Source organism: Tympanuchus pallidicinctus, unplaced genomic scaffold, assembly GCF_026119805.1.
Source record: "Tympanuchus pallidicinctus isolate F22 unplaced genomic scaffold, pur_lepc_1.0 scaffold8, whole genome shotgun sequence".
NCBI classification, from domain to species: domain Eukaryota; kingdom Metazoa; phylum Chordata; class Aves; order Galliformes; family Phasianidae; genus Tympanuchus; species Tympanuchus pallidicinctus.
Genome location: NW_026294802.1, coordinates 53310939 through 53338620, shown reverse-complemented (window position 1 = coordinate 53338620; position 27682 = coordinate 53310939). Strand labels below are relative to the sequence as shown.

The 27682-nt window shown below is 51.0% G+C and overlaps 1 protein-coding gene across 2 annotated transcripts; it reads right to left on the bottom strand.

The window, feature by feature from the left end:
* Positions 1-831: 831 nt before the first annotated feature.
* OLFM1 (olfactomedin 1) lies at positions 832-26310 on the bottom strand. Of its 2 annotated transcripts, none has more exons than XM_052668060.1 (6): positions 25765-26310; positions 16139-16288; positions 11534-11689; positions 9066-9285; positions 4339-4445; positions 832-1603 (listed from the first exon to the last, which is right to left on the bottom strand). In XM_052668060.1, the coding sequence occupies exons 1-6, from the start codon at positions 25828-25830 to the stop codon at positions 929-931; spliced, it is 1374 nt and encodes a 457-aa protein (XP_052524020.1). In that variant the 5' UTR covers positions 25831-26310; the 3' UTR covers positions 832-928. The 2 variants fall into 2 exon arrangements, with proteins under 2 accessions (XP_052524020.1, XP_052524018.1); XM_052668058.1 differs by lacking the exon at positions 25765-26310 and adding an exon at positions 17989-18451.
* Positions 26311-27682: the final 1372 nt, after the last annotated feature.

The window sequence follows — 27682 nt, the reverse complement described above, 5'->3', positions numbered from 1 at the left end:
CAACAGTAAGAGAATATTGTAATTATCAACATGAAATTGGTTATCTGTGTATAAGGGTGAACACTGATCTTTTTTTTTTTTTCTTTTTAGAAACAAAACCATCATTTATTAATCCAAACTACATCATTGCATTTACAACATTCATTGCATAAACTGGACATACAAAGTTTCGCCACCTCTGGTAAATAACAGACATACATTATACAATATATTTGCTGAATACATAAGTTCAAACAATATGGGTACAACAACTTGTTCATAATACATACTTAAACCATCGTGTTTAATAGTTACTAAGACACAGATCCATGAGCTACTTCGGGTCTCAGCACAGTTAATCTAAGTGACAAGAACACAGTTGAGAGACAGTAGCTGCAATGGAAGGCAAATAAAACTAACCTGTGATAGGTCTTGTTCAGACAGCGAGAGCTCCTCACGGGTCAGCTTTCTGCTTAGAAATACAAATCACACATCCATCACAGCTGCCCGCGATGTCAGAAAATGTCCATGCAACCCCCACACAGAAAGAGAGCGAGTCTCCCAAGGATAAACTTCCAACAGTCATTGCCTTACTTCTTTTGTATGCGCTATAGGTTTGCTATCGGAACAGAAACAAAACAAAACCCCAAACTGAAGTGGTTCTCCAGGTGCAGTTCCAGCTGCAAGTACATGGTTAGTCATGAGTCCGTAACGCGGGGCCAGACTTCTAGAAATGTAGAGGTAATGCTGATCTGTCAGCTCTATGCTGAATAATCCTCCATGACGTCGATCTTAATTTTGGCAGCTGTTTGTTTATTTACTTATTTAAAGTGTGTTTCCTCAATATTAGCATTTGTTTCTTATATTCATTTCTCCCTTTTTTTTCCTTTTTTTTTTTTTTTTTTTTTATTTTTTTATTTTCCTAAATCAGTTTCTAAACAAGGATGGACTACAACTCGTCGGACCTGATGACGTGGAAGAGGGTGACATTGTAAAGTATTTGGTGCCCGTTGTTCCAGGCATAGAGGGCCCGATCCTTGGGGTTGTAGTCCAACATGGAAATGTGCGAGTACTTGTTTTGGAACGGGATGTCGATGTACTCATAGGTAGAGGCGTTGGTCTGGTAGGCGTAGTGCACCTTGGTGCCTCCCGAATAGCCATTGGTGACGTAGAGCGTGCCGCAGATGATGAAGGCCTCCCCAGCGCTGCGTTTCGGGTAGCTGGTGTTCCAGGTCTGGAGGCTCTGCAGGGTGTTGGGATCCAGCTTGCTGATGACGATGTTGCCCGCGTTCTGGTTGGTGGCATAGACGGCCCACAGCCCGTTCTCATCCACCATGAGGTCGATGTCCGAGTGGCCGCCCCAGGCGTAGTGGTACATGTTGTTGTAGCCGGCATAATCCAGGCTGCGAGTCTTGAGAATGGTCTCTGTTTTCAAGTCAAACCTGATAATTATGTGGCTTTGGTATTTATTGAAGTAGATAGAGCCATTGTAGACCACTTGACCAGTGCCTGACCATGGGTGAGGGAGACGGTGAGAGGTAAAGTTGTCGGTGTTCATGAAATCCGCCATGGATTTGTATTCGCGGACGAAGCGGTTGTTGTGGTAGCTGTCCATGTACCAGACCTGGGCGAGCAACAGAAACACGTGGGGTTAGGGAACAGCAGAGACCTCCCATCAGTAAGGCAGTCCTTCGCCTAGGATGCTAAACCCAAAGTGTGCTGCTCGGGGCCAACCTCATTGAGGCACCCGCTGGAGAACAACGTCCCCAAAGCCTCCTGTGCCCAGAACAAAGCTCAGGCTGTCACCCCAAAGTCAACAAGGAATGGAGAGAATGGCAAATCTTTCCTGAAGGTAAGCTGGCATCTCTCCAGGACTGGCACTGTCCCTCCAGAGGACAAGCAGCACCTTTCTGTGGCTAAACCCTACAGAGATGCTGCCTTCCTCTCCTGTAAGCCCCATTACGATCACACTTAGTAAATTACAGCAGCAGCTGTGCTGAGCTCTGTTAATTTGGCATGCAGGAGCGAGGAACACAATCGCTCATTGTCAGGGAAATGCAGGCAAAGTCCATATTGGTTTAAAAATCATACACTTCCCCATCAAAAGCTTAAACCAACACTGCTGAAATACAAGAGACAAAGACATCAAAATGTTGCTATCAGGAGATGGGAGAGAGATTTCAGATCACGATTTAAACGCCAGTTCGCCAGGGACACTGTCTAGACTCCTTAAAAAAAAAGAGCTTTTGTCATCTGAAACCAATTCAGAGGCAAATGCTAAAGCGGTGCAGTTAATATCAAGAAGAAATATCCGTCCGGTGAGTGACACCCTGTGTGCTTTTGCTGCCTAAAAAAAAAGATAGCTGCCTTCTGTTAAAAATGTTTAGGAAGGAAAAGAGGTAAATGAAATGGCAGCAGGGAATGCCTTTAAGGATGCAGATTTCAGTAAGGCTCCAGAGTGAGCTTGCTTTGCAAAATGTGATCACAGCAGCTCTGCGGTACAGCCATCTCCAGGGTCCATTAGAGGAGCAGACAAACATTTACACACAGTGTGCATCCTGAGTTTGGCTGCAAGGCCAAGTGAGGGCTGCAGGGAACTTCAGACCCCACTCAGTCCTGCCCTGGAACGCAAAGAATGAGTGTGGCAAGTTGCTCTCACCTCCCCAGTCTCTGTGAGGAGGGCTTCAAAAGCTCAGGAAGGAAAGCATGGATGGCCCTGAGCACAAGGCAGAGATGTGCCAGAGCATGGGAGAGCTTCCACTGACGGACGTGGGGCTGACATTATTCTGCTAAAGAAAAGCCTGTGTTCAACTGGTTAGGAAAATTACAAAATAGCCCTGAAACTCATTGTCTCTCTGCTGCTCACATTTCATTATTTGGTATTGAATAATTAATACCAAACATTCGTTCAGTTTTTAGACAGGGAAAGGGAAGATCACAAGAGAAGGAAACCTGGTTATCAAGGCGGCGGGATGCAGAGATATTTGTGCTGTGCAGAAGCAGAGGTTGAGGGATGGATGGCCTCACGCTGCCAGCTGCCTCTGAGCAGCTTCTCCTGCACTGCCCTGCCAATATGCATCAATCCCTGCGCTCAGCATCCGCCGCCGGGCTGCTCCTGTGCGACTTGCAATTTTGTTCAGTTGTGTTCAATGATTTCATGACACGAATAAATGACCATGAAAACCACCGAACACCTCCCGGGGTTTGGCGATGGAAGATGGATATGATGAACTGCCAGGCCTCTCCCCACAGCTTCCCACTCAGCCAGTGGAGTTCTCATAAGCACGCATTTGTAACACAGTTCACAATTCATTTCATACACACACACACACAGTTGTGAAGCCTGAGCTACACTCCAGCGAAAGCTGCTCCTCTACACACAACAAAAATAATCCGCAGAGAAGGTCAGGGGCAAAAGTAAAAATAATAAAATATTGGCTTGAGATAAAACTCTCTAGGAAGATCGTTAGCACATAATTAATGCACTTCGGCTGCCACAGTTCTGTCTCTCCCTTTGCAGATGTGCAAGTCCTACCTAACCCCATTACTGCTGAGGGATGCAGCAGACACAGCCCGAAGGGACGAGTCTGTCCCTCTCTCATGAACCAAATGTGGGCAAAACCTACCTATTCTACTTCATATTTAGGGCTGTCTCTGTTTAATAACCTTAGAAGACAGAGGTGTCATACTGGGGAGCCAGTGCCAACCAGTTGGCTGCTGGAGGACCTCATCCGCCATCTCACGTCACTGCTGCTTCACTGCTGCACGTCCCCAGGCAATGCCTCGTGCTGGGGTGGCTTCTGCAGAGCATCCCTTGTGCTCATGGCTGCAGAGAGCTGGTCACAGGGCAGGCTCTCAAAATAGCTGCCTCTATAGAGCCCGTGCTGGTGCCTTCATCCTTTGATGAGGGCTGCTTTGTGCAGCAGGGAATTGCCCTGCAGCCAAGGACTGTGGTTATTGTTATGTCTTGCTGCCTGCAAATCTGTAGCAAGCACTCGAGATATTTTCCATTCCATCAGTCATGGGAAGCCTGGATTGATTTTCAGCCAGTTATTGGCCTCCTACCTCCTTGGGATCAAAATTGAATGGTCTGAATGAAAGGAAAAACAACAACAACAACAACAAAAAAGACAAAAACAAAGCAAGACAAATCCCTCTGGCTGCAGCCAGTTAATTCCTCACTACAGCGCAGGTGGAGGACGGAGGACAAATGGAGTTTGATGACGTTATCGGGGATGCTGGCAGCAGAAGAGCAGCGAGGGCCAACAGCATGGGCTTCTTCACTCTTCATGGCTGCCAAACCCACGTAATACTCGATTTTCCTTCCCTGGGGACACCCAGGACCACAGGGATTCTTACCTTGTTCTCTCCCTCTGGGGCAAGAGGGTCCGTCATCCATGAGCCGAAGCGGGACCCCGAGGTTTTAATTGTGATTGGGTCACTTATCCCCGTCAGCTTGCCACAAGCTGAAAAAGAGTGCAAGGCTGGTGAGCACCACTCCCAAAAATGTTTGGGCACATGCTTTCTAATGCTGGGTCTTTCCCTGCCGGACCCCACTGCCCCCCATCCCAGCACTCCGAGAAGCTGTGTTGTTATTTAATTAAAGGCAATTAGGCTGAGAACAACTGCCGGGTGGTTTATGGTTGTTCCACATCTTTTAACAACAATTGTCCTTATCGCACTGCCCCAAGAAAACAAGCCTTCCCACAGCAGCTGCATGCTCATGCTGCAGAATAGAAAATGAGAAGAGTTAGCCAGGGTTGAGCAGCCAGGTGGAGAAATTAGCTGAATAGCTCTGCTCATTTCTGCTATAATAGAGTGGATGCAGCCGAGATAAAAAGACAGTCGTGTCTACTCCAGCCCTGCTGGAAGCAACACATTTGTTACAGGTTATGCAAAGGAGAAAGGAGGAAAAAAAAAAAGAAGTGGGAAATTATAGGTGATGTAAATCTCTCTTCCTTGCAGAAACAATCTCAGGATTCTACCAGCCGCCTGCCCTGCTCTGATGTGTCTGCATGCTCAGGGGCTGCTGAGGAGAGCCCCTCCTGTACCACTGCCAGCCCCAGGAGCCAGATGCTGGTTTCCTTTTTTTCTTATTTTTCCTTTTTTTTTTTTTTTTAATACTGCTATCCCCAGTTTCCACCAAAGCTGCCATTCCCCTCTTCCCAAACGCCGTCATTTTAACATATGTGCACTTCAGAATGACAGGAGGAGGCACACAGTGGGATGCTGCAGGATGGGCTGTGTTCAGCGTGGAAAGCTCTACTGCTACAGGAGCAATCATTGAAAACCCAGACACATCCTGCACAGAGCAGTCCTGCAGCAGCACCCCCTGTGAGAGACAAGCAAAAGTCGGCACCCAACGTTTGGCAGCACCCAAAGCTCAGCACAAGTTTCCTGATGTCTCCCCTGGGATCTCATCCTACGTGGTGCACGCAGAACCACTCAGCTTGGGAGGAACCACTGACAAGGGGATGGAAAGGGTTAAAATAATGAATGCTTAATGTCTGGTAAATTCCCCTTGCAGAGGAACCCTAATCACAGATCTGCTCCTTGCTGCCTTCCATTATCACCGCCCCACATTGCTGTCACTTTCTCTCTTCTCTTCCATTTCCCTGGAGAGAAAGGTTGTATAAAAGCACATTGATTAAAAAATAAAAAAGGGGAAAAAAAGCCGTATCAGCTGATAAAGGTAAACTAGTCTTGTTTGCACCATCTCATACACATTTGGCACATTCACAGCAGCTCTCCAGCCGTGCAAGAGGGCTGCTCTCATACAGGACAAGGCACTTATTCAGCATAACCCCACCAGAGGCATCAGACACAAGGGAAGATGCCCAAAATGGATCACAGAACTAAAGGGTTCCTGGACCCCAGGAGCCAGGTCCCTGCAGCTCTCATGAGGTTACCCCAGGGGATGCACAACTACAGCCTCTGTGACGCTCACTCTTATCTGCTCCCACTGAGGTGTGCACCACATTCCTAACGCCATCAGCTTTCTTCCCTCTTTCTATGGGGCTAGCAGCCACCAGCAGCAGGAATATCACTGAGGGCAGAGAGGACTCAGTCTGCTGTGCTGCAGTTCAGACCACGGCAACAGCTCCCAAGCTTGGATTCTCACTTTTCCTAGCTCTCAGACTGAGCCTCTCCAATATTTCACTAAAGAGAAGGAAGGCAAAGACTGTATTCACAGCTTATTTTCCTTCTGGGACCACTTTCAATGCTGAAATGCGACCAGTGAATCTCTCGGGGATGAATGTGCACCAGGGAAGCACGCTCTGCTGCCCATTGCTTGAATCCATCATTAGAATAGGAAGCTGTGGACAGCAGTTCTGGGGCACTCCTGAAGGTTCTGCTTTCACCCCATTTTCCCTTACTGGGAACAGAGGCCCACAAGGATCTGGGTGCCTCCTGGGAATCAGCACAACTCAGCCCCTTTGGAGGCCCTGCAGGCTGTCCCAGCTCCAAACCAACTTCCTGCAGCTGCACCCATCAGCAATGCAACACAGCACAATAAACACACAACCCCTTCCCGTGCCCACACCATCAGCAGCAGACAACACACTTTAAGCCAGCTACAATGACCACCATCCCCCTCCCAGGATGCTAACAGCCCCACTCCTTATTTTCCCTGAGATCCAGCCCACCTGCAGGTGATGTCTGGCAGCTTGGCAGCAATTTACCACCAATGCAGTCACCTGTGCTGTGCTGCCAGGCTCTGCTCGGGCAGCACCCACCTGTCCTCCCAGCCTGCTCCCAGCACTGGGGATGTGGGGTCATGTCTTACCCTCATCTCCATCACCCCAGCCCATCCCAAACACTTTGGGCACAAGACTGCAGGACCTGGCTTTTCCCAGAGGGGAAAACACACTTGCTCTGCCTCCATCCACCAGGATTGTGGGCTGGGATTTTTTTTGCAAGAGTTTGGGAAAGCTCATGGCATTGGCAAACACGAGCCTACAGAGCTCAGCTGAATGAAATCCCCCTTGATTTAAGGAGTGCCAGCCCCTTCCCTCTCCCAGTGCTCTTCTCAGTGTAATGGAAACGTTAAAATCCCTACATAAATAGTGATCTTTAAGAATGTAAACAGCACAACAGATTGAACACGCCGTTATTGATCTCTTTTTTCCCTTCACATGCACACGACAGGGTCAGGAAGTGTTTTCACTACTGATCCATCAAGAACGCTTAAGAAACCCCAAATACAAAAAGGACCTTGTCTAAAGAGAATGCTGCTACACTGCTGAGCATCAGGGCTCCCTGGGGAGGTGAGGTGGGCAGGAATGCAGCACATGGCCTCTGCCTCCTGGTCCCCTGCCCTGATCTAGCAGGTGAATGCAGGTGAGCAGCCTTGCTGCCCCATGCAGGAACAAATGAAGATGAAATGTGCTACGTGAGACTTCAGTGCATCCCTCTGAGCACATAATCTGCAGCAAACAACAATCCTTAGTCTTACCATGTGCCAGCAAAGTGGCTGTAAGGTTGTTACCTGAATTTAACTCAATTAACTCCTATTTGCACTGGTTTGTGCTCCAGAGCGATAAACAACATTGAGCATTCAGTCTGTGCTCTTTGCTGCTAAATGACCAAATAAATCACCCTCCTGGCGAGCAGCAAAGCCTCCCAGGAGAACCCTTTTGCAAGAGTCAGAGTTGGTCTCTGTGAGCACACAGGGGTGTTGCAGATCCCCAAGGCACAAAAGCTGCCTGGGATCACCCCAGGGCTGGAGGAAAAAGAAGGAGCAAAGCCAAAGCTCCCAAATAAAATCTAAACAATAGTAATAATTTTAAAAGACAGCAAAACTTTCTAGAAAAAGTTGCCCACAAGACCTCTCCATCCCAGCTGCCTCAGCCTTACCTGGGCCACTGGCTTGGTCAGGTGTCCCACTGGGAGAACATGAGCGTGGGGGGGATGCAATGAGCCCTGAGCTGAAGGGGTGAACAATGCATGGGCAAACTCAATGTTTTTGAAGCCCTGAGGTCCAGGATGGTCTGTCCCAAGGTAAGCAATCCCATGGCACAGTTGTAGTTTCCTGGTCCTGCTGCCATCCTCTCTACCCACAACAAACAGCTTCTCCTGCTCCCCGAGGGACGGGCTGAAGGTGTGGGTGCTCACAGGGCACCATCTCCTCCCATAAAGCCACCTCTGTGCCCAGGGGCCTCTCCAAAATTAGAATGAGAGGGAGAGCTGGGAAAGGGAGCAGGAGGTAACAGAATGGGAAGGCAGGGAGGTGGCTGCCTGCGGAGATGTGGGGGTGCCTAGAAACAAGCAAAAGCAATTCCAACAGTGGAGACACACAAAATGAAACGTTACCTTGCCAAGGGTATACAGTGCTGAGAAGAGATCAGCTCTTCCTTGAAGTTACCTGAGAGTGTAATTTCATATGTGCTACCAAAATAGACTGCAGAGCAGTTAATGTGTTTAGATTACCTAAATTGCTTAACGAGAAAGTCAATAATGGAAGGAGAAATTAAATCAAGGCAGCACGAGGGCAGCAAGCAGCGGGGAGATGCGCTTTGGGAGGCAGCCCCCTCCCTGCCCCTCTGCCTGGTGCTGGGTGTCCCATCCTGCCCGGTGTCCCAGCCGCGCCAGTACGTCATGCTCTTCTCAACGGGGGGGGAGGGGGTTTGCAAGATGCAAAAGGAACAAAGGCAACTGATTTTGCAGCCTGCACACGCACTGCTTAAAGCGGGGTGCAGGGACATTCACTGATGCGCCAGGTCCAGGTAGCAAACAGCTTAGACATTGATGCATAAGCAGAACGGGCGCATGTGTTTGCTTTGCATAAGCGCCGCTTGCGTTTGCGCACGTCGCCGTCCGCTTATGCAAACGCTGCAAAAAGTCACATGCCTACTTACGGGCCTGATCCTGAAGCACTTGCACCGTGAGCAACATCAGGCATGCAAGCAATCCCCAGCAGGACAGCTGGCAGGGTGAGTGTTGCTCGCAGCACAGGTGCTTGCAGGATGGCGCCCGGCTGCAGGGCTCCCCTTGAGATGGCCAAGCCGCATCTCTGCCTGCAGCCGGGATGTGTGTTGGGACATCGATGGTGTTTAGCCAGTGCCACCATGTTGGTCTGAGCCTACCTAATTTTTGCATGCATGCACGAAGCCTTTCTTCAAGATTTGACACTCTGTTCTGAAGCTCTTCGTAGTCATAGGCGCCAATCTCTTCCTGGAGTTCGTTTAGAACTGACGTCAGATTCTGGACCTCCTCTTTAAACTGCAATACCAATTTTGCATCGGCTTTGTACTCTTCCAACACTGGTATCAAAGGCCTAAGTTCCTCCATTTTCGCTTTTATTGCCTGCAAGGTTAAAATAAGCTCGATTCAGTGCTATGCGTGCAAAAATCTGCAACACTCTGCCTTGACCTGGTTGCTTCCTACGTGAGTGCAATGTTCATATCCCCACAATTATTATCATTAAAATTACTTTAATCATTATTTTGGTCCGAATGACGTATTGGAAAGAACATATTAAACAGGCTGCAGAACACCAAAATATTTGGGAAAGGCCTTTATTTGTCATTTTTAGAATGCAACATCTTAGGGTTACATGCTTCAGATCACATACACAAAGAGTTCTTTTTTTTTCTTTTTTCTTCCAAAAAAAAAAAATAATAAATAAATAAAATAATATATATATGCATTGACAAGGGTTTCAAACTATTCATGAAATGCATCTACAATTGCATGCAAAGGAAGATCTCGGTTGTGTGGTTCAAGGCTCCTTAGTGAGATATGGTGCTAATTTGGAAAATAATCAAAAAAAATAAATGCATGGTGCAAAATGCTCTGTGGCCCTCTTTTCATGGTTACATGGGAGTGAACTGCTTCTTCAGTCACTGCAGCATTGAAAAAACTTGCTTTTAAGTTAGCCCTGTAAGCAAGAAAATGAAATACTGTTGAGGATCTAGCTCGCTAACCTGCCTTATATAGATAGCCATTCATAGACAATACGGAACTAAAGAGAAAGAACACAAGATCTCCGAACCACTCACATCTCAACACTGGCATTAGCAGAAACAAAATGCTGTGCTGTTATTTCAAGTGGTGCTTTGGCAGCAAATGAGACAAAAGCTCCTGGCCGTTTTCAGACTCGCCATGAAAAGCGTAAAAATCCAAGTCGTTATCAAGTTTATTTTACAGGAATTCAGGCTTCTTTCTGTATTTTGGCTTTTGAATCAAATGGAGGCCTGGTTTAAAGGCACAGTATGCAGCATTTTGTTGAAGATGCTTTGCTCCAGCAGCTAATGAGCAGACATAAATATGCATGCACCTGCCCGTTAATGAAGCATGGCAGCATACAGCATACACCTGGTGCTCCTGCCCTGACCCCATCCAGAGCAGGGCTCAGAATCTGCCTGGCTGCTGAAGCAGCTCTGGAGGTGAAGGGGACCAGAAATTGTCCCTCAGCATCATTTCTTTCCATCCCATCCCCTCCTATTTAAGCCAAGAGGCTTTCCCTCTTGCGCTCTGCATGTGGGGCATGTCTTTATTTTCCTATCTACTTTGATAACTGCTGCAGGTTCCCAGGCAGGCACTGGGGAGGGTCAAACTCATCAGAATGGATAAGGAAAAAGAGAAAGAATCTCATGTTTAACTCTGCAGGATGAGCCTGGCAGGCCAAGCAGGGGGTCCTGCAGGTGGGGAGGGCAGGAGTTGGGGCTGGTGGGAAGTTCTGAGTCTTCTTCCTAGCTTTTATTGTGTCATCGTGGTATTTAACAAGCTCTTTAAGAAACAGCTGGCTTAACACACAGGTCAGCCTGTGCAAGCAGATGGGAATCATGTGGTGGGAAGCATCCCTGGATTTCAGTAGAAATCTCCGCCATTTGTGTTTATGGTTCATCCAAAATATTACTACAATTTGGCATGACAAGTGTTGCTGACAGCCTCTTTCCAGCAATTTCACTTGGTCTCACTCATGTGACTGAAAGTTTGCTGCAATGGCAGCATCACTGAGAGGGATGATTTCTCCACTCCTAATCTACGCACATCACTCACTGCAAAGCCCTGCCAACACTCTTACTTCCAAACCGGACGTTTGCACATCCTTCAGATGCTCTGCTGGCCATCCTGAGGACAGCCAAAGAGCTGTAAATTCCTTTTTAAAATTATTTTTTGTGGGGTTTGTCAGCTTGGCTGATTGCCCGATGGATGCAACCCATGCCAAGGAGGGCAGTGATGTGCTGAGAGCCTGGTGTGGTTTCCTGTGTGCTGCAGAACCTGCTTGCTAAGGCTCAGCTCCAGGCTATTGCAAACCTTTAGGTTCTTCCTAAGGAGAACAGGAGTAGGAATGGGGGTGGGGGGGTGCCTGCCTCTGCCTGCCCTCATCCTGCCCAGAGTCCTCCAACACGGAGTCAGCTCTGCCATCATGGGAATGCAGAGATTTTGGCTTTTACCCTATAGGAAAATGCTCTCTGGCCGTGCTTTGGATAGGAGGGAGCTGAGGGGAGCTGTGAGCATAGCCTGCAGCTGGGCTGCAGTATAGCAGGGGCTGCCAGGCTGGGACGTCGCGCTACGCCTCTGTTAGCAGGTTGGAAAGCAGACATACCTTAAACTGCCTTGCCAGGTGCTGCTTGTGGCTTTCTTCCACTTGCTTAAATTTGGATTCCAGTCCTCTCATCTGGTTTTCCATCTTCTCCACGTACTGTAGGTCTCGCTGGGTCCGCCTGTCCAACACCTCTATTGACTGAGACATGTTTTGCACCTGCCAAATGAGAAGGGATGAGTTACAAGGGAGCTGCACCTCCAGCAGTGCAGATGCTGCCCTTTGCTTGGAGCCAAAGTGGCAAAAGGGTAATCAGCAGATGCATTATTTATGGGCTCATCATCAGCATCTCTCAGTATTATGACTCCATGCTCTAAAGCAGAGCATCACCGTGTACTCTGCTGCACTGCAGAGAATAATTCAACAATCACACATGCAAATAAAGGTTGTAGTCAACTATAAAGTGCATTTGTAGTCATGGCTTCTTCGATAGGCACAGGATCATGGAATCACAGGATGTCTGATTTGGGCAAGGAGAGCCCGTTTGGAGCACATCTGACTATGACAAACACTTCTGCTGAGGCGTACGTTATCATTTCTTCACGTGAGTGATGCACACTGATTGCCTAAGTGCAAGCTTTACTCTCAGCTAGTAAAGATTCATCACTCCTACAGTCTCACTATTTATACAGCATCTGCCACAAGCAGTGCAGCTGCAGGATGAGGTGGCTGGAGTGTAATAGGTGCAGCCCAGGCTTCACCGGTGCCCCTTCCTGCACCCCCTGTGTGCACCTGCCTGGCTCTGCTGCAGAGCAGATGCAAGGAAGCTGGTGGGCTTCTGCTGGTGCCAGAGGGGCAAGAAATGGAGGGAAATGGGAGCTGGAGTGACCTGGTTTTGAAGGCTGGCTGCCAGCTGATTAACTGAGATATTTACCTCTCATTCTCAGGCTCTGAGAGGGTAAATGAAGTGCTGGCTTAGGAAAGAACTTACACACGTATTTAGCATTAAGCAATGGATGCCCCTGATCAGCAGGGGTTCTTGGGTTTGTACTGCACTTAGCTCAAGGAATGCCTTCCACTGCCATAGTGCCCATAGAAATGCCCCTATTGGCATTGCAGGGCTGATGCCCGTGTTCAAAATGAATCAGGCATCCAAGCCTGATGCCCAGACATCCTGCTCCAAGCCTCTCTGAGAATTTCAGCAAAGCCTGAACATGATCCCAAACAGTCTCTGAGAATACCCTGCAAGCCACTTCCCAGAGCCCATGAGTCTACTTCCATTTCCATCCCTGGTGGAGCCAAATACAGAAAGAAATGGGGGTCTCAAAGACCTCTTTGTGCCCCAGGGAGGGAGAGGAAAGGCCTTGGACAATCACAGCTCATCTGCAGCCTCTCGTGATAGATGCTCTTGTGCCATTATTGGCACAATAATGGCCAGACCACCGTCCTGTGAGTCACGCTGCATCTGCAAAGCAAAATTGTTTCAGTGAGCTGAAATAGACATGACTGGTAAGGATCATACAAAACTGATCTCGTTTAGCCCACTAACGCCCAACCTTGATGAAGGGCCGAGCTGCAGGCAGTCAAGAGCAGTTCTGCATGGGTACGCTGATACGCAGCAGCACCCCGGCCCTGCAGGTCCTATCAGACATAAGCAGGCTGCAGGGAATAAATCAGCCCCACGGCCAGGCTGCTGCTCTGAATCACCTCTGGAGGAGCCTGCCTCTCCCCCGACTGCAGAGGAAATGAGCTTCCTCACACATCTCTAAACTGAGACAACTAAAATTAGCTGCTGTGCTATTTCAGGATGCGCTCTACGAGTTCAGCCTCCCGCTATTTGCTGCCTGTATTGTTTTCAGGCAGGCAGGATTCTGGCCAGACTTGTAAAAACTCATCTCCGTCATTCCTGATCGCTGACAGCAACGTGTGCTCCATCATCTGGAGATCTACTCGTTTTCCCTCATTAGCATATTAAGCCCTTGATCCAGCAAAGTACTTTGGCACACGATTAGATTTCAATGAGACTTCTCCTAGCTTAAACTTAAGCACGTACATAAGTGCTTTAATCAACTGAGACCCAAGGATATTGTCTCAGATTCCCTCAGCTTCATCCATTACTTTGCTAACATCAGCCAAAATGCTTTTTGCCCCATTGGTTGAGCACACACTCTCAACACGAAACCTTGTTTTCCATCAAGCTGATTAGAGAGACAAACCCACCTCAGGGAAGAGAGTCAATTTTAGCATTCAGAACAGAAATTTGATACAAACCAAATATCGAGTTCTGTTCTTGCTCTCTTGGTTAGTACTGAGCTGTTTCAGAAGTAAACCAGAGTAGCTGAGAGTCGGAACTGGCTTGATGATCCACTGTTGGGTTTACATGGTCAGTGCCCCATCATTTTTAGCTCTGCTCATGCTTCTCTGCTATCAAGCTTTTTCTACCCACTCTGGGTTTTGGAACAGGATGAATGTTTGGCTTGAGCTTGGGGTAGCTGGATAACCAGTGGAGAAGCCATAGCAGGAGGCATCTCAAGGGAGATGTTGGTACTCAGTAGGAATGATCGGCAGAGATAGCTAGCTGTTAGATTGGGATGTGCGAAGTCCTTCCTGTAAGAATTGCAGAAGGCAAAGTGAAGGCTGAGATTACTATGCACCTCAGAGTGAATATCAAAGGAACAAGAAGAGCTGCCTAGGCTGGAGATAAGTGCTGGCAAAGAGCAAGCGTTGGCAGGAAACGAAAGCCGGTTCAACTGTCAAAGGAGGAAGCCCTCCCAGATAACAAGGCCAGGTGGAAAAAACAAACAAATAAATAAATTCCTATTTGAAGATAAAATATAATCTGCTCATGAACAGGATCCCAGTGACGTGTCGGTCTGGAGGAAGGCCAAGATGTGGCCTCAGCACCTGACGCACGCAGAGCTCGGCACGAGCAGGCCAGTGATGCCAGCGATGAGCTCAGCCACGCGGGGCTGGGGCTGCACAGTTTGTGCCTGGCGAGCAGCCCGTGCTCACCTCCGCTCCTGCACCTGCTGCTCCTCAGCCCTGCCGGGTGCCCAGGATTCACCTGCAGCTCCCATGCGTGCAGGTGCCCGTGTGGTGAAGGCTGGTGGGGTTGGCAGCTGCGAGTCTCCGCGCAGTGATTTTTGCTCTGGGTGGTTTGTGTGTGCGCACGCACAAAAGCAGCTTTCTTCTGGCCCCTGGAAGCAACACCTTATGATTTCTGTAGGTGAGTGCCAGGTCTCCTACTTTGAAAATCCAACCAGAATTGCCTTCCTGGCACATTCTGTTTCTTCATCTGCTGGCAGAGAGAAATCCGGAGGTGAGAGCTTTCTCAAAACAGGAGTGAAAATGTCAGATGGGGGAAGGAGCATCCAGGCCTGACATCCTCCCTGGGGAGCCGGGAGCTCTCCTCTGCGGATCCATTTTCCCTACAGAGGGATTTGCATTCCAGCCTCGATCGAGATCAGATGTCTGGCACCAAGAGCCCACTCTTTATTTTGGGGTTTTCATATAGGTTAGCGTAGGAGTGAGCTGCAGACGGAGCAGCAGGCAGGTAGAACACGCCTCTCAGCCCACTCCTCCCTCACTTTACTCATTGGCAGCCGGAGAGCTGCGTAAGGGAAAAATCCCTAAGCGCTCACGCCGTGTGCTCTGCAGCTGCTGCTCCTCCAGGCCGCTGCACTCAGCTCAGCCTGCTGTTAGCAGAGGGCATCGGGTCAAAGCCCGCTTGGTTTATGCATGTGAGCAGCTCTGGGAGCACGACTGGGCTCCAGCACAGCACTCAGCGCCTCCCAGCCAAACGCACTGCCCGACCCACTGCTGTTAGAGCTCAGAGAAACAAAGCTTGAGCTTTGGGATTATTTTCAGAAGCCGATGGCACAATCAGAAGTTTCAGGGCTAAGTTTTTTCTGGCTGAGTTTATTGCCCTTATCACATAGGAAAATCAGTTTGGTGTGGGCTTGATGCAGAGATGAGTGATATCAGCTTTGTGAGAGCACCGGGGTACAAATCACTTGGTCATGCAACACATGCATGAGGGCACCAAGGAGCATTACAGACCCAGAGCACGAGTCCACTTATATTTTGAAGAGAAGAGCACCATTTCGCATGAAACAGCATTTTTTAACAAAATCTATTACCTGGAAAGCTTCTCGTTATCAGGAACGTGTCCCTAATGAGATTCTTTGATCTCTTTGGACAGCGGACTACTAAAACTAATCAAGTGGATGTCAACGTTAGAAGAAGACAACCACGAATTGTCATCTCTCTGCTATTTGATGCTGACAGCTTGCACCGTTTTGTGCGACCTCTCCTCATATCAGCTTGGCTGGGAGTGCGTGGGCTTCGTTTTGTTTTAAAGTCTCATTGAGGCTTGTCCTTGTGATGAATAGAAATCAATGCATCCCTATTTCTTTTTCATTTTATAAACTGTTGCGATTCAATATCTCTGCTTTGGTCTCAGCAGTTTTAACCCGACCTCAGGACGTGGGCTCTCTTCCTTTCAGAAATACTCAGATATTTGTCCTCCTGCCTGATTATTCTCCGCTGCACCGACTGCACAGCTCTGCCTTTTCTGGAAACGAAGGCTCAACCCATCTCCCTCAGCTTTTCACCCCCTTCACACCATGCCAAACCACCCCCCCTTGCCCAGAACACATCAGCCGTTACCTTTTCTAATAGTTGTCTCAGCTGCTTTGTCCTGGCATCACGCGAGCACATCGTCTGTTGAGGTGCCACCACTGTGCATATACAACGTCCCTCGCTATCCTGGGCAGAGCTGTAGACCTGCCAGCTTTCCTCTGGGTTGGTAGGCAACACCTGATTGACACAGGGGAAAAAAGGGTTAAGAAAACGGGGGGGCTCTGTGGGGATGGGTGAGGAAGAGGAGGGAGGAAGCAGCACGGTGCTGTGCAGCGAGAGGAGGGATGCTCTGAGGAGGAGCAGGATTCACTTGTAATGCAAAAATATGGATCGGGGACAAATGAAGGAAAGGTCTGAGAAGAAGAGATGGAGCACACAGGGCAATGCAAGAGGGGAAGCACGGAGACAGGGGAGCATGGACACGGGGGAGCCACATCGCAGAGGCTCAGCACCGGGTGCCAAACCAGCAAGCAGAGCTCGTGGCTGGGCTCTCATCACCACACACTCGGGGTCTCCTTGAGGCCGTGAGCAGGATGTGCCCGAACTCACGGGGAGGGCACGGCGTCCTGGCTGAGAGCTGAGCTGTCGCTGAGCACCTGCAGAGCTCTCCTGGAGCCAGCGATGCAATACGAGGAGTCACATTTCCTCCATCCTTTGCCAGGCTCTCCAGGGGACGGGGAGCTTCTTCAGGACAACCATTCCCCCCTAAAAGCTCCATAGGTCAGGACCCCACGAAGCACACAGCAGCAGAGCAATGCAGCACGGGGCAGATGATCACCACTGCCACCACAGCACCTGGGACACGCTGCAGCCCCAAGCGCTCTCCCCATCCTCCCCACACCACTCGTGCTCACCAAAGCTCTCTGATCTTAACTCCCCTTTCACCTCCCAGCACTTTGCAAAATACATTATTTAGTCACAATTCAGCGTCTGATCACTTTGAAGGTACCACTGTTTTGCCAGCCAGAAGGGAAATGTTCTTTCTGCTATTTCAATGCGCTACAAATAACCTTGCAAACACCCATGTGCACAGGCACACACTAGCGGACAGATGAGTAATTTAATCTAGCTAAAACAACCAGAAAAAAAAAAAAAAAAAAAAAAAAAAGCCTCATTAGCCTTGATAAGATGGAAAAATCCCAGCTTCATTCACAATCAGCAGAGGCACTACGGGAAACAGCCGCTTTGAAGCAGCAGAGCTGTAAAGCGGCGGCTCTGCTGTGAGGCACAGGCGTGCAGCCCGGAGGTGAAAGGTACCCGTTTTTTCCTGCTGTGGGAAGGCAGACAGAAAGATCGTTTCCCTCTGCCATTTCCAAAGTGCCAAACCCGGGCTCCGTCCCAGCCTTTCAGCAAAACAGGGACAGCAAACATAAGGCACGACCGAAATACGCCGCAACTGCTCCGCTGCATTTTCCACCCCATTAACGCCTATTGATTAAAGGCAGGGAAGCAAACGAGATTTTGCAGGACTCGCACCTGCTGTCCCAAACCGCTTCACTCAGAGAAACAACCACGAGGGAAACTCTGCGCTCTCCCGGCTGAAGGCGTTGGGAAGCGTCTGCCTCACTCCCGGGGTCGGGGATGGACAACCCAGCACCGCAACCCCGCGTCTCCTACCACCCCAAAACGTAACCCCGTCATCCCGGGGGACCGCAGCGTTGCCTCTTCCCTTTGCACCGCTCTCTGCAGCGGGAGGCTCGGGGGTCTCACAACGAGATCCACCCCCCTCTCCCAGGCGGCCGGGCGGGTCCCGGGGCAGGGGGGCAATGAGGCACGGAGGGATGGGGGTGACCGGGGGGTGCCCAGGCGGGAGCTGCCGAGGAAGGTAGGGATGCTCCGGCCAGCCCCCCCCACCCCCCGCCGCCCCCCGCACTTACTCCCGTGCTGCGGTCCAAGGTGCCGCCCGAGGCCGCCGTGAGTTTGGTGGTGTTGAGCCCCACGAGGGAGGGCAGCGTTTGCGACATCCAATTGGTGATCATGGCCATGGTGCTGAGGACGACTCCAATCTTGAGTAAAGGCACAGACATGTCTGCGGGGGTGGGCGCCAGGCACCCTTCATTCTGCACCGGCGCCGGGCTCCATGCCGCTGGGGACGGGCTGCGACAACCGCCCGACGGCCACCACCACCGACGCCTCTCGCCGCCGGCCCATCGTCCGTCTCCTCGACGCGGTCCTGCCCGGCGCTTGCGGTGCTGCTGTGGGTACCGGTGTTGGAAGCGGAGCGGGGCGACTTCCCTCCGCCCGCCGCCACCGGGCGCGCCCCAACCGGAGCGGTGCGGAGCGGAGCGAGCGGCTGCAGGAGGCGGGACGGGAGCGGGGAGGGAGGAGCGGGGGGGCGGGAATATTCGGAGAGCTCAGCCAGCCGGAGAGCCTGCGGAGGGCAGAAAGAGGGAGGGGAGGGGGGGGAGAAGAGCGAGGAGGGGAGAAGGGATTGGCGTGGGGGGGGGGGGGGAGCGGAGGAGGGAGAAAGGATTTGGGGAGGGATTTTAGGGAGATGGATTTGGGGAATTGGGAGAGAGGAGGGATGGAGGGTGTAAAGATTTAGGGAAAGAGCTGGGGAGAAAAAGGGAAAGGTTTAAGGAAGGGAGGAAAAGACTTGGAGAGAAGGGGAAAGATTTGGGGAGCGAGGAAAAGGTTTGGGAAGCGAGGGAGACATTTGGGGAAAAGGACCAAAGCTGTGGGAAGACGGAAAAATTTGGGGGAGAAGGGGGGGAATGGAGAGGAGGCGGGAAAGAGCAGCGGGGCGGGGGCGGCTCCCCCGGTGCAGCGGGGCTCCGTTGCGGCGCGGCGTTATGGCGCCCCCTGGTGGCCGCGGGCGGCGCTGCGGTGGAGCGGGGCGGTGGGTTCGCAGCTTCGGGCATCCCGTGGGAGCTGCCCCGGGTTTGTTCAAAGCGGGACAAAAGGAGCTGCTGTCAGCGACGGGGTGAAGGAGCAGCGCTCTGCCAGCCGTGCCCGCTGCTTCGTGATCTGTACACTGCCGATGGGATGGCGGCTTTGCTCCATCCAGCTCCTCAGCATCAAGACTTGGCTCGTTATCATTTGCATGTTCAGAAGCGTCCCAGTGGCTTTGAAACCGAAGTCTCAGCCAAGACAGATCTGAGACCCCTTGCACGTCCTTCTCTGAGTGAACCTTTAAACACCCCGTGCAAAGCAAATTATGAAGTGAATCTCCTGTCCCTCTCCAGAGGATAGGAGTGAGCCCGCTTGCTCCATTGCTACAACATCAGCCTCAGCATGATGGGGCAGCCACCAAGGCCCTGCTCCATGTCACACTGCATGTCTGCCCCATGGCCACGGCACCCCCAGCATGTCCCCTCAGCTGGAGTCTTTCAGACAAACCCCAAATCTGCCCCTTCTGGTACAGTTCATCTCCTGGCGTAGCTCCTGCAGGTGGTGGGGTCACAGCCCCCTCCTTACTGGCTGTGAAGGTGCTGATGGATTGCCCCAAGGCTGTGACCCACCAGCATCTTTGCCATACAACATCCAGATTGGTGTGCAGAGCAAGAGCCAAACAACAGGGAGCTGTGCCCTGAAATGTATTCACTGCATAGAGCTGCTTCTGCAGAGAGTGCGAGGCAGTTTCAGAAAAGCACTGACATGAATGCACATTCAGCAAGTCCACCAGGTGGAGAAAAAGAGATGAGTTAGAGTGCAAGCACTGGCACCAGATCAGATTCTGTCCTCCCTAACAGCGTGGAGCAGAACCAGACACTGTGCATGCCCCAGGCTGCAGCAACCCAAATGCCCTCCCTATCCCTCACAACCCAACACCCCCAGCACTGCTGCCACTGCCCTTTTCCCCACTGCTCAGGACAGTGCATCTCTAACCCGGGTGAGACAGCCAGCAAGCAGATCGACCTGCTGCAATGAAATCCATGAGAAAAGCACTCCTGCCTCTGGGTCACACCGTGTCCTGCACCTGAGCAGCTAAATGACCTCCATCCCATGAAATGGGCTTCGCTCAGCCCAGATTGCCCTCAAGTTTTTGGGCATCCTTCTCATAGCAAAGCTGCTGTCAGCCATGCAGCATCGTGCCTGCAAAGTGGCCAGCAACAGAGAGGTGTTTCAGGCAGGAAGAGTTTCTTTAGGCAGAAGCCTCATACAGCTCTGACCTTTTAGAAAAATAATCACACCTCTCATTCTGCTCCAGTTCAGCTCGTGCTGTGCTCAGCACTGTGCTCAGACCCTGACTGTGTGCCTGATTTCATACCATGTAACACCGGAGTGCTACGCTGAAATCATCCTAATGTTCATTCTGAAACTAAGCTGCAAGAAAAAGTTTGTTCCTTGTGTTTGTCAACTGCAAGTGCATACAAAGTGAATTAGACCTACAGATCCTTCATTGCTTAACAATGCATTCAGCGAGAGGAAAAAAACCCACAGCCTTGCTGTGGATTCCATCAGAACTGAAGACAGATTCCATTCCTGCCATTGCACACGGATGATTTCATCTGTGAGATGCTGCTCTTGCCCATGCTGTGCTGCAGTCAGCAGGCAGGACGACCACTTCTGTCACCTCCAGACCTGAACTAAATGAGCTGCAGTCACCAAAACGTCCTTCTTGCTCCTATGGCTTTAAAAGCATGAAACCAGCACCAACAAAAAGACAACAAACCCCAGTAAGAGCACAAAGCTTATGCAGAACACCTGGCATTGCACCCATGCTAGAGCAAATCAGGAGCAATGAGGGAGGGCTGACAGCACTCACAGATAGGCATCAGGGTGAAGCAGAGACACATGTTGTAACCATATTGTTAAGCTTGCTGCTATAGCACTGGTTTTGCTGAGCTGGTCGAGTTCACCTTCATCCTGATTGCTCCATTTCTTATTGCACAGAGCACTGCATTAAAAAAAAGGCTCCTGATGGCCCTAAACTTTCTCTGTCCTGATGCATTTGCTGTAAGCACCTTCCCTGCAAGAGCAGCTGAGGGCAGGCAGTGAGCAGCAGGAGAAGACAAACTGCTGGGGAACAAGAGATCCCATTTGCATGCATTTATTCTGAAGGCAGAAAGAGGAGGGAAGACAGATAAAAGCCAATTATAGAGTCTTCCAAAATAGCTGCTTAGTGGAAAATTCCACTGCTTGCAAGAATTGTTTTCCGCACGGTCGTGCAAAATGCCACCGTTTGCTTCCATGTCACCCGCTGGGGTCAATGTTTGCCAACGCAGCCACACGTGTGTGAATGTGTGCGAGTGTGAGTGCGTGTGCAGCACACGGCGGTCACTGTCTCCCTCTCCTGGCTGGCTCAGAGAAGAGGTGCTGAAGTTTTTCTGTCCTCCCCACGCTTACCCGGACTTGCTTCCCAGTCCCCAAGATCGGGGTCTGCAGATTTGCACGGCGAAAGGGGGGAAGGGGCTGCTTTAAAAGACGTACGGCTGTACTGCGAACATCTGCTGGCTCTGTGCATCCTGCCGGCCCCTCGTCCCTCCCCACCTCCAGGCGCTGTGTTGCACTGAATAAGCAGCACTGACGGCAAGAAGGCAAACAGGCAGCGGGGTGGAAGGGACCTCATCAGCTGCACGGGGAGAGGAGGTGTCTGAAATCCCTCTGCACCACGGACCAGGAGGGCTGTGAGGAGCTCCCAGCGGAGGAGGCGCCTGGCCCCGATGGGACAGAATCGCCCTCACAAGGCAGCACACACCTTTGGAGCACGAGACAATCGTTTGGTGGGATCTCAGCAAGTCAGGACTGCTGCAGCAATAAATGTTGCTGAGTTTCCCCAGTCTTTGAGTCTGACTTCAACCCTTTGGTTGTTTTTATCACCCTTTGCGCCACCATCACACACACAAACCTCAGTTCTGGAACTGGATCCCATCATCCCAGCACAGAGCTCAATATTCCCCTCCTATCACAGGCAGGATCCAGAAAGCCCATTGCAGCTGCGGGAGCTGAGACAACTCCTTCTGCACACAGACCACTCAGCAATCTTCCCCTATGTTTAGGCTGACTTGGGATGCTGCCTCCCAGCTGGGATGGAGAGGGGCCTGGCAGCCAGGGTCTGGGTCAAGAAAAGGCCCAAAACCCCCATAGAGAGACATCAGGATGCTGGGACCTGGCCTCAGTTTTGGGACAACAGCAGCAAGCACTGGCTGTGGTCTGTAAAAGAGGGAGGATTCAGACTTTGAGGCGCTCTTTCCCTGTGGCTGGGATTTGCTGGTGCTAAGAGGCGATGTGGATTCTGCTTTAATTTCCCCAGGTGCAGCTTTCATTTTCTCTTGACCAAGTCAGGTCATCCCAAAGCACCCACTTGAGTCCCTACAGGCAGCCAGCCCCAAAAAGATGCTCCATCCCTGCCCTGGTCCCTTTTTGTGGCACCCTCACAGCAAAGCCAAGCCAACACTTATCACTCATAACTCAAGAACTAGCTTCTTCCATTGCCAATGCGACCTACAGCCTTCATCTATTTAATTCACTCAGCTAGTAATTAGTTTTGTATTACTTTACACAGCGATGCTAATACTGATTACAAGGGCTGATAACTCGAGTAATAAATACAACCCAGGGCTGAAAATTACCTTTCTTTTTTTATTGGTTAAAGCTGAAGTTAGTGAAATGAGACACAAATTGGTTTATGAGACGAGGCAGCTGCTTCCTGGTACAGGCTGCAGATTTGCTGCTTAATCCTACCGGGTTCCAACAGCAAAGAGAAAAACTCAGAGCAGGGAATGGGAGGTGATGGGCAGAGGGGCATGGGGTCACACAGCTGTGGGAGGGGAGCACATGGTGCAATCCCAGCCCAGAAGGGCTGGCAGCTCTCTCCCTTGCCCTGAAAGTAACACCAAGAGACCTGCTCTGCCTTTAGGAAAATCAAGGGCAAATTTATGTTTTTTCTTGTTTGATTTTTTTTCCTGACCTGCAGAAGCACCAGCTGTTTAATAACTCCCCAGTCCAGGAGTGCATTTCTCTCTGTGTGGTTTCAATGGTTACTGGGGAAGCAACCATCCGAGCATCAGCTGCACTGTGAAACTCTGAGGAGCGCAGAGGCTTTCTCTGATGATAGCCCAGTAACACCAGCATGGTATGATGTGAGCTTGCCTAAAGTATGACAAAGGGGTTGGGTGCATAGACAGACAGAGGAGCATATAGCAAAGCACACAGCAGCCTGTATCCCTCTCTGCCAATACTCCTGGCTGTCGTACAGCAGCCAAAACTCTCTGCCCTGGCAACTCTAATCTGCACACTAGAAGCAGACAAGAGGGTGGGGGGACAGATTCTTAGAGAGCATAAGCTGGCTCTGCTGCTCATGGCCACCAGGAGAGCTGTCTGGGCTCTCCTGGAGAAGAAGCCTGGTCACTTTGCCCAGGAAGCCCTTTGCCTTTGGCAGCAAGGAGGAAACCCAGAGCATCATGTAGGTCTCTCTCCTGCTGCCCCCAGGGCAGGGATTTCTGCAGAGGGCCAAGATACGGGGGAGGGGGGGGGAAACGTGTGGGGGCAGCTTCCTCTTTTCTCACAAAGATAAAGCCACCATTACTTCAGGCAGGCCCCAGAGCCCTACATACTCCCAGCTGGAGAATGGGGGGAACCACTGGAGGATGCTGCAGTACAACCCCCCGCTGTCCACGATAAGTTTTCCCAGAGCAAGGACAGCCACGTGCTCCCCTTCACAGCTGCCCTCTCCCCATTTCTTCCCTGATTGTGGGCTGACTTGTCAGAGACACTGCAGGGAGGGAGAGGAGGGGATGGCAGCAGCTTCTGCATTGACAGGGAAAGCTGCCTAAACCAGCAACCTGCCTCCCTGAACCTCGATCCCTCCTCCCCTGGCACAGGATCTCCGTAGGGGATGGGAGAGACTCCACACATGCAATGGAGATGTGAATCTGGCACTGAATTAAACGCTGAAGACACCGAGCTGGGCGGTGCCCGGAATGAAAGGCATATTTGGGGATTGCATCTGGCAGCTGTGCTACTGAAATGAGATGCTAAAACTCTGAAAGGGCTCTGCAGTGCCAAGCGAGGTAGCAGGCTGTGTGCCGGTGAGCGGGGCCTGGCAGAGCAGCTCCCTGCAGGCAGCAAACCAGCACGCAGCCCTGGCTGCATTCAGCCCAGCACAGCCACAGCTTTGGCTTCCAGCAGCTCAGGCTGGGAGGTGACTGCTCAGAATCAGCCAGCCGTGCTCAGCCCTGCCGTTCTGATCCCTTGTTGCCACCCTGATTTAAAGTCGGGTGCGAAGCTGGCACGTTGTGGGCACAAATAGGGGATGCAAGGAAAGGAAAGAGTAGCCAGGCACAATGTGAGACAGACCATCTTTGAACAAAGCACAGAGCGACAGAGACTGACAAGGCCAAAAAAAGGGACGACAGCACCTGGGGTGATGCACCAGTGGGTGAGGTGTACAATTTATGGGGCAGGAGGTGATGCTGGAGAGGCAACAGGGAAGGGGACAACCCTGCAGTGCTGCTTGGCTCCCCCAGGCTGTTGCTGGGGCCCTGCAGGATGCCCCTTTTTGCAGGTCTGCAAGTGATGCTGGCGGCTCCCCGGCTGCTTTGTCCGGCACAACGCATGCGCAGTGCTGCACACATCCTCACATACAATGGGCTTCTCATGGGCACTCACTTGCAGTTCTCATTCCTCCTCACTCCTTCTCATCCACAGCCTGGATGTCAGTGCCTATCCTATCCTTCCCCCTCCCCCCCCTTCCTAATTATTTCCATCCCAGACCTCCTCCGGAGGGCTCCATGCAATTAAGGCAGCTCCGACTCGAGCCGTTCCATCGAGGAGAGGGGAGGCAGCAGAAATACTCAGAGGGTGCAAAGCCCTAAAGGAGAAACTTCAGCAATAGGGCAGCGACAAGAGAGCACTGTCAGCTGGAGAAAGCAAGAAATAATCTACCTGCAGCAACCAGGAGGAGAGCTCGGCCACTAATTGCTTCTACAAGAAGCAGCTTCTACTCCCCTCCTATTTACAGCATCTTTTTCTTTCTTCATTTTTGCTCCTAGGCAGCATTACAATTAACCCCCCCCCAATCTAGAGCATCCTCTTGCAACTACTTTTCTCCGTTTCCCACTGCCTTTGAAAACAAAGGAGCACCACCTGGCTGCTTCATTCTCTCCCCAGTGATCTGAAGGGAGTCGATAGGAGTTTGATTGCCACTCGCGAGGGATGTGCCGGTGCCTCCCCTCCTGCTCACTCCGTCCAGGGGCCAGGCAAGTAAAAACAGGCATTAAAATCCCATTTAAAAAAAAAGGAAAAAAAAAAAAGGGCGGAGAGAGGGGGATGTACGAGGTGCTCATCTCTCCCACGAGCCACAGAAGGAAACGTTGAGGGACATTTAAATGTCACTTCGATATATGTATGTATGTATATCAGCACAACTGCCCCCACGGGAGCAGCTGCGGGAGGGGGAAGGCGAGCAGCGCTGGGCACCGCGGGGCGATGGGACGCACCGACCGAACTTCGCCGAGATGGGGGGGGGGGGCACCTACGGGCCCCGCAGCCCCGGCTGCCAGCATCCCAATCCTCCCCCCACCCCCCTTCAATCCCGCATCCCGGCCGCAGGCTTTCAGCATCGCGGGGATTCGCTCTACACGAGGATTTTGGTTGTGGGTATTTTTTTTTTTTGGTGCGTCTGTGTGTGCGCTGTCGAGGTTTAATAGAAAATGGCGTTGGGGAGAAAGGATGGGGGGGGGGGTGAGAAAAGCAAGAGAGGCACCTACTTGAGTGAGTTCTGTGCCCATCAGGATGAGGAAGAAGAGGGTGAGGAGCTTGCTTGCCGGTTGCATGTCTCGCGGGCAGCCCTAAGCACCTTGCATGCAGATCGCCGCTTCGCCGCCCTGCGCCGATCCCCGCTCCTCGCTGCCTCCTCGCTCCTTTCTCGTCAGGGGGATTTTAATTACAAATTAAAAAAAGAAAAGGTAAAAAAACAAAAAAACAAAAAAAACCAGCCTCAATAAAACGCGATTAAAAAAAAAATACAATCAAAATAATCACTGAGATTCTCCGGGAGACTCTCAGCACCCCCGGGAAGCAATGCAAGAAATCTGCTTAGCAGAGCCTTCACTTTGCATATTTATTGGGATCCCAGTTTCAATCCGTACTGGCTCTCTGGCAATTTTTTTTTTTTTTTAATGGCTCCCCCGATCGGAAGGCATTTGAGAGGAGAAATTCAGCGGAGCACGAAACGATTATCTGTGCTATTGCCAAAAGTTTGCCTTGAAAAGGGGGGGTGATGAGGAGAGGACAGGGATTTAAAAAAAAAAAAAAAAAAAAAAAAAAAAGGAATCGGTAGGGCTGGCTACTAGCAGGGGATGGCTGTGGAACAGGATGTGACATCAACTAAGGCGGGGGAAATTTAACTAAACACGGCAAAGGGAGAGGGGGAAAAGGAGCCCGGGGAGCTGCGGTGGGGGAGCGCCGGGGGCCGCGGGGACTGGAGCGGTTTTAACCCCTTCCGTGCCGGCCGGACCTCGCTCCACCCGGGCTGTACCCGACCCCGGGCTGCAGGGTCTCATGCTGGAAGTGTCAAATCCCCGTGCAAAGGTCCTGACCAGAGCAAACCCTCCCAGAGGGCTCTGAGCAGCGTCTGCTGGAAGGCTCACAGCCAAATTGGTTCAGTAAGGAGAAAGGGGGTAAACCTCGTGCTGTGCATCCTTTGCTCCCAATACCCCACAGAGGCTCTGTTGGTGCGCCCAGAGCTTGGCTAGGGAAGGCATCACTGGCAATGCATACCTCACACTGTGCCCTTCTCAGTACCTGTGGGAATGATACATGCATCCCCCCCCCTTTACACACATCCCAAATGATCTCCAGCTCACAGCTTTCCCAGGACCTCATGGATACTGTTAAGTCCCACAGTAGCTGGCAAAACGGGCTGACAAACACCATCACCCCCTTTCTCACGTGTGAGAAATGTGATGCACAATGTCTGCCCTTAATGAGTGCCTTAATAGAAATCACTTGCCACTGGCATCCCCACAAGAAAGTCCCCACAAGAGGACTTTCCTTCCTTAAGTGCTCATTTTGGAGCACTTCTGCAGCAGTCCTGTGGCAACGGTCACTGCTGGAGTGGGAGGTGGGCTCCCTGAACTCCCCATCAAAGCAAAGGGTGGAAGGCAAAGCATTTGCAGCCCAGTGACACTAAGCTGGGACTCAGCAGGGCCAGGCTACTGAGATCAAACCGCACAAAAGCAGTGTGTTGCCATCAGTGGGTGCCCAAAGGAAAGCTTTGTGGCTGCAGTAGGACTCACCAGCATCCATGGGAAAAAAATCAGATCAGTTTAGAGAGAGCTTGGGAAAAAAAAAAAAGCAGCCCAGAGAGCAGCTGCAGGAAAGCTGATGTGCCTGGCTCTCCCCCATAGGCCTCTCTTTAATATACTTCCCTCAACATGTCCCTTTAAGGTCAATGCTTTATAGCCCATAAAAACAGAGGACCTTTAAAAAGCATTAAGCTCCTCCTGACTTTATCGAGAGCAGTGCACCGAGGCCAAGAGCATCAGGTGTGCAATGAGGTCTGAACACATCCTCCCCTCGTGCCTTAGAAAGCTTTTTTTTTTACCATAGACATCACCTTCCCCCAGCTGGGACTGCAGCAGGATGCTCTTGCCTGGGATTGGGATCATCCAAAACCAGAGGACA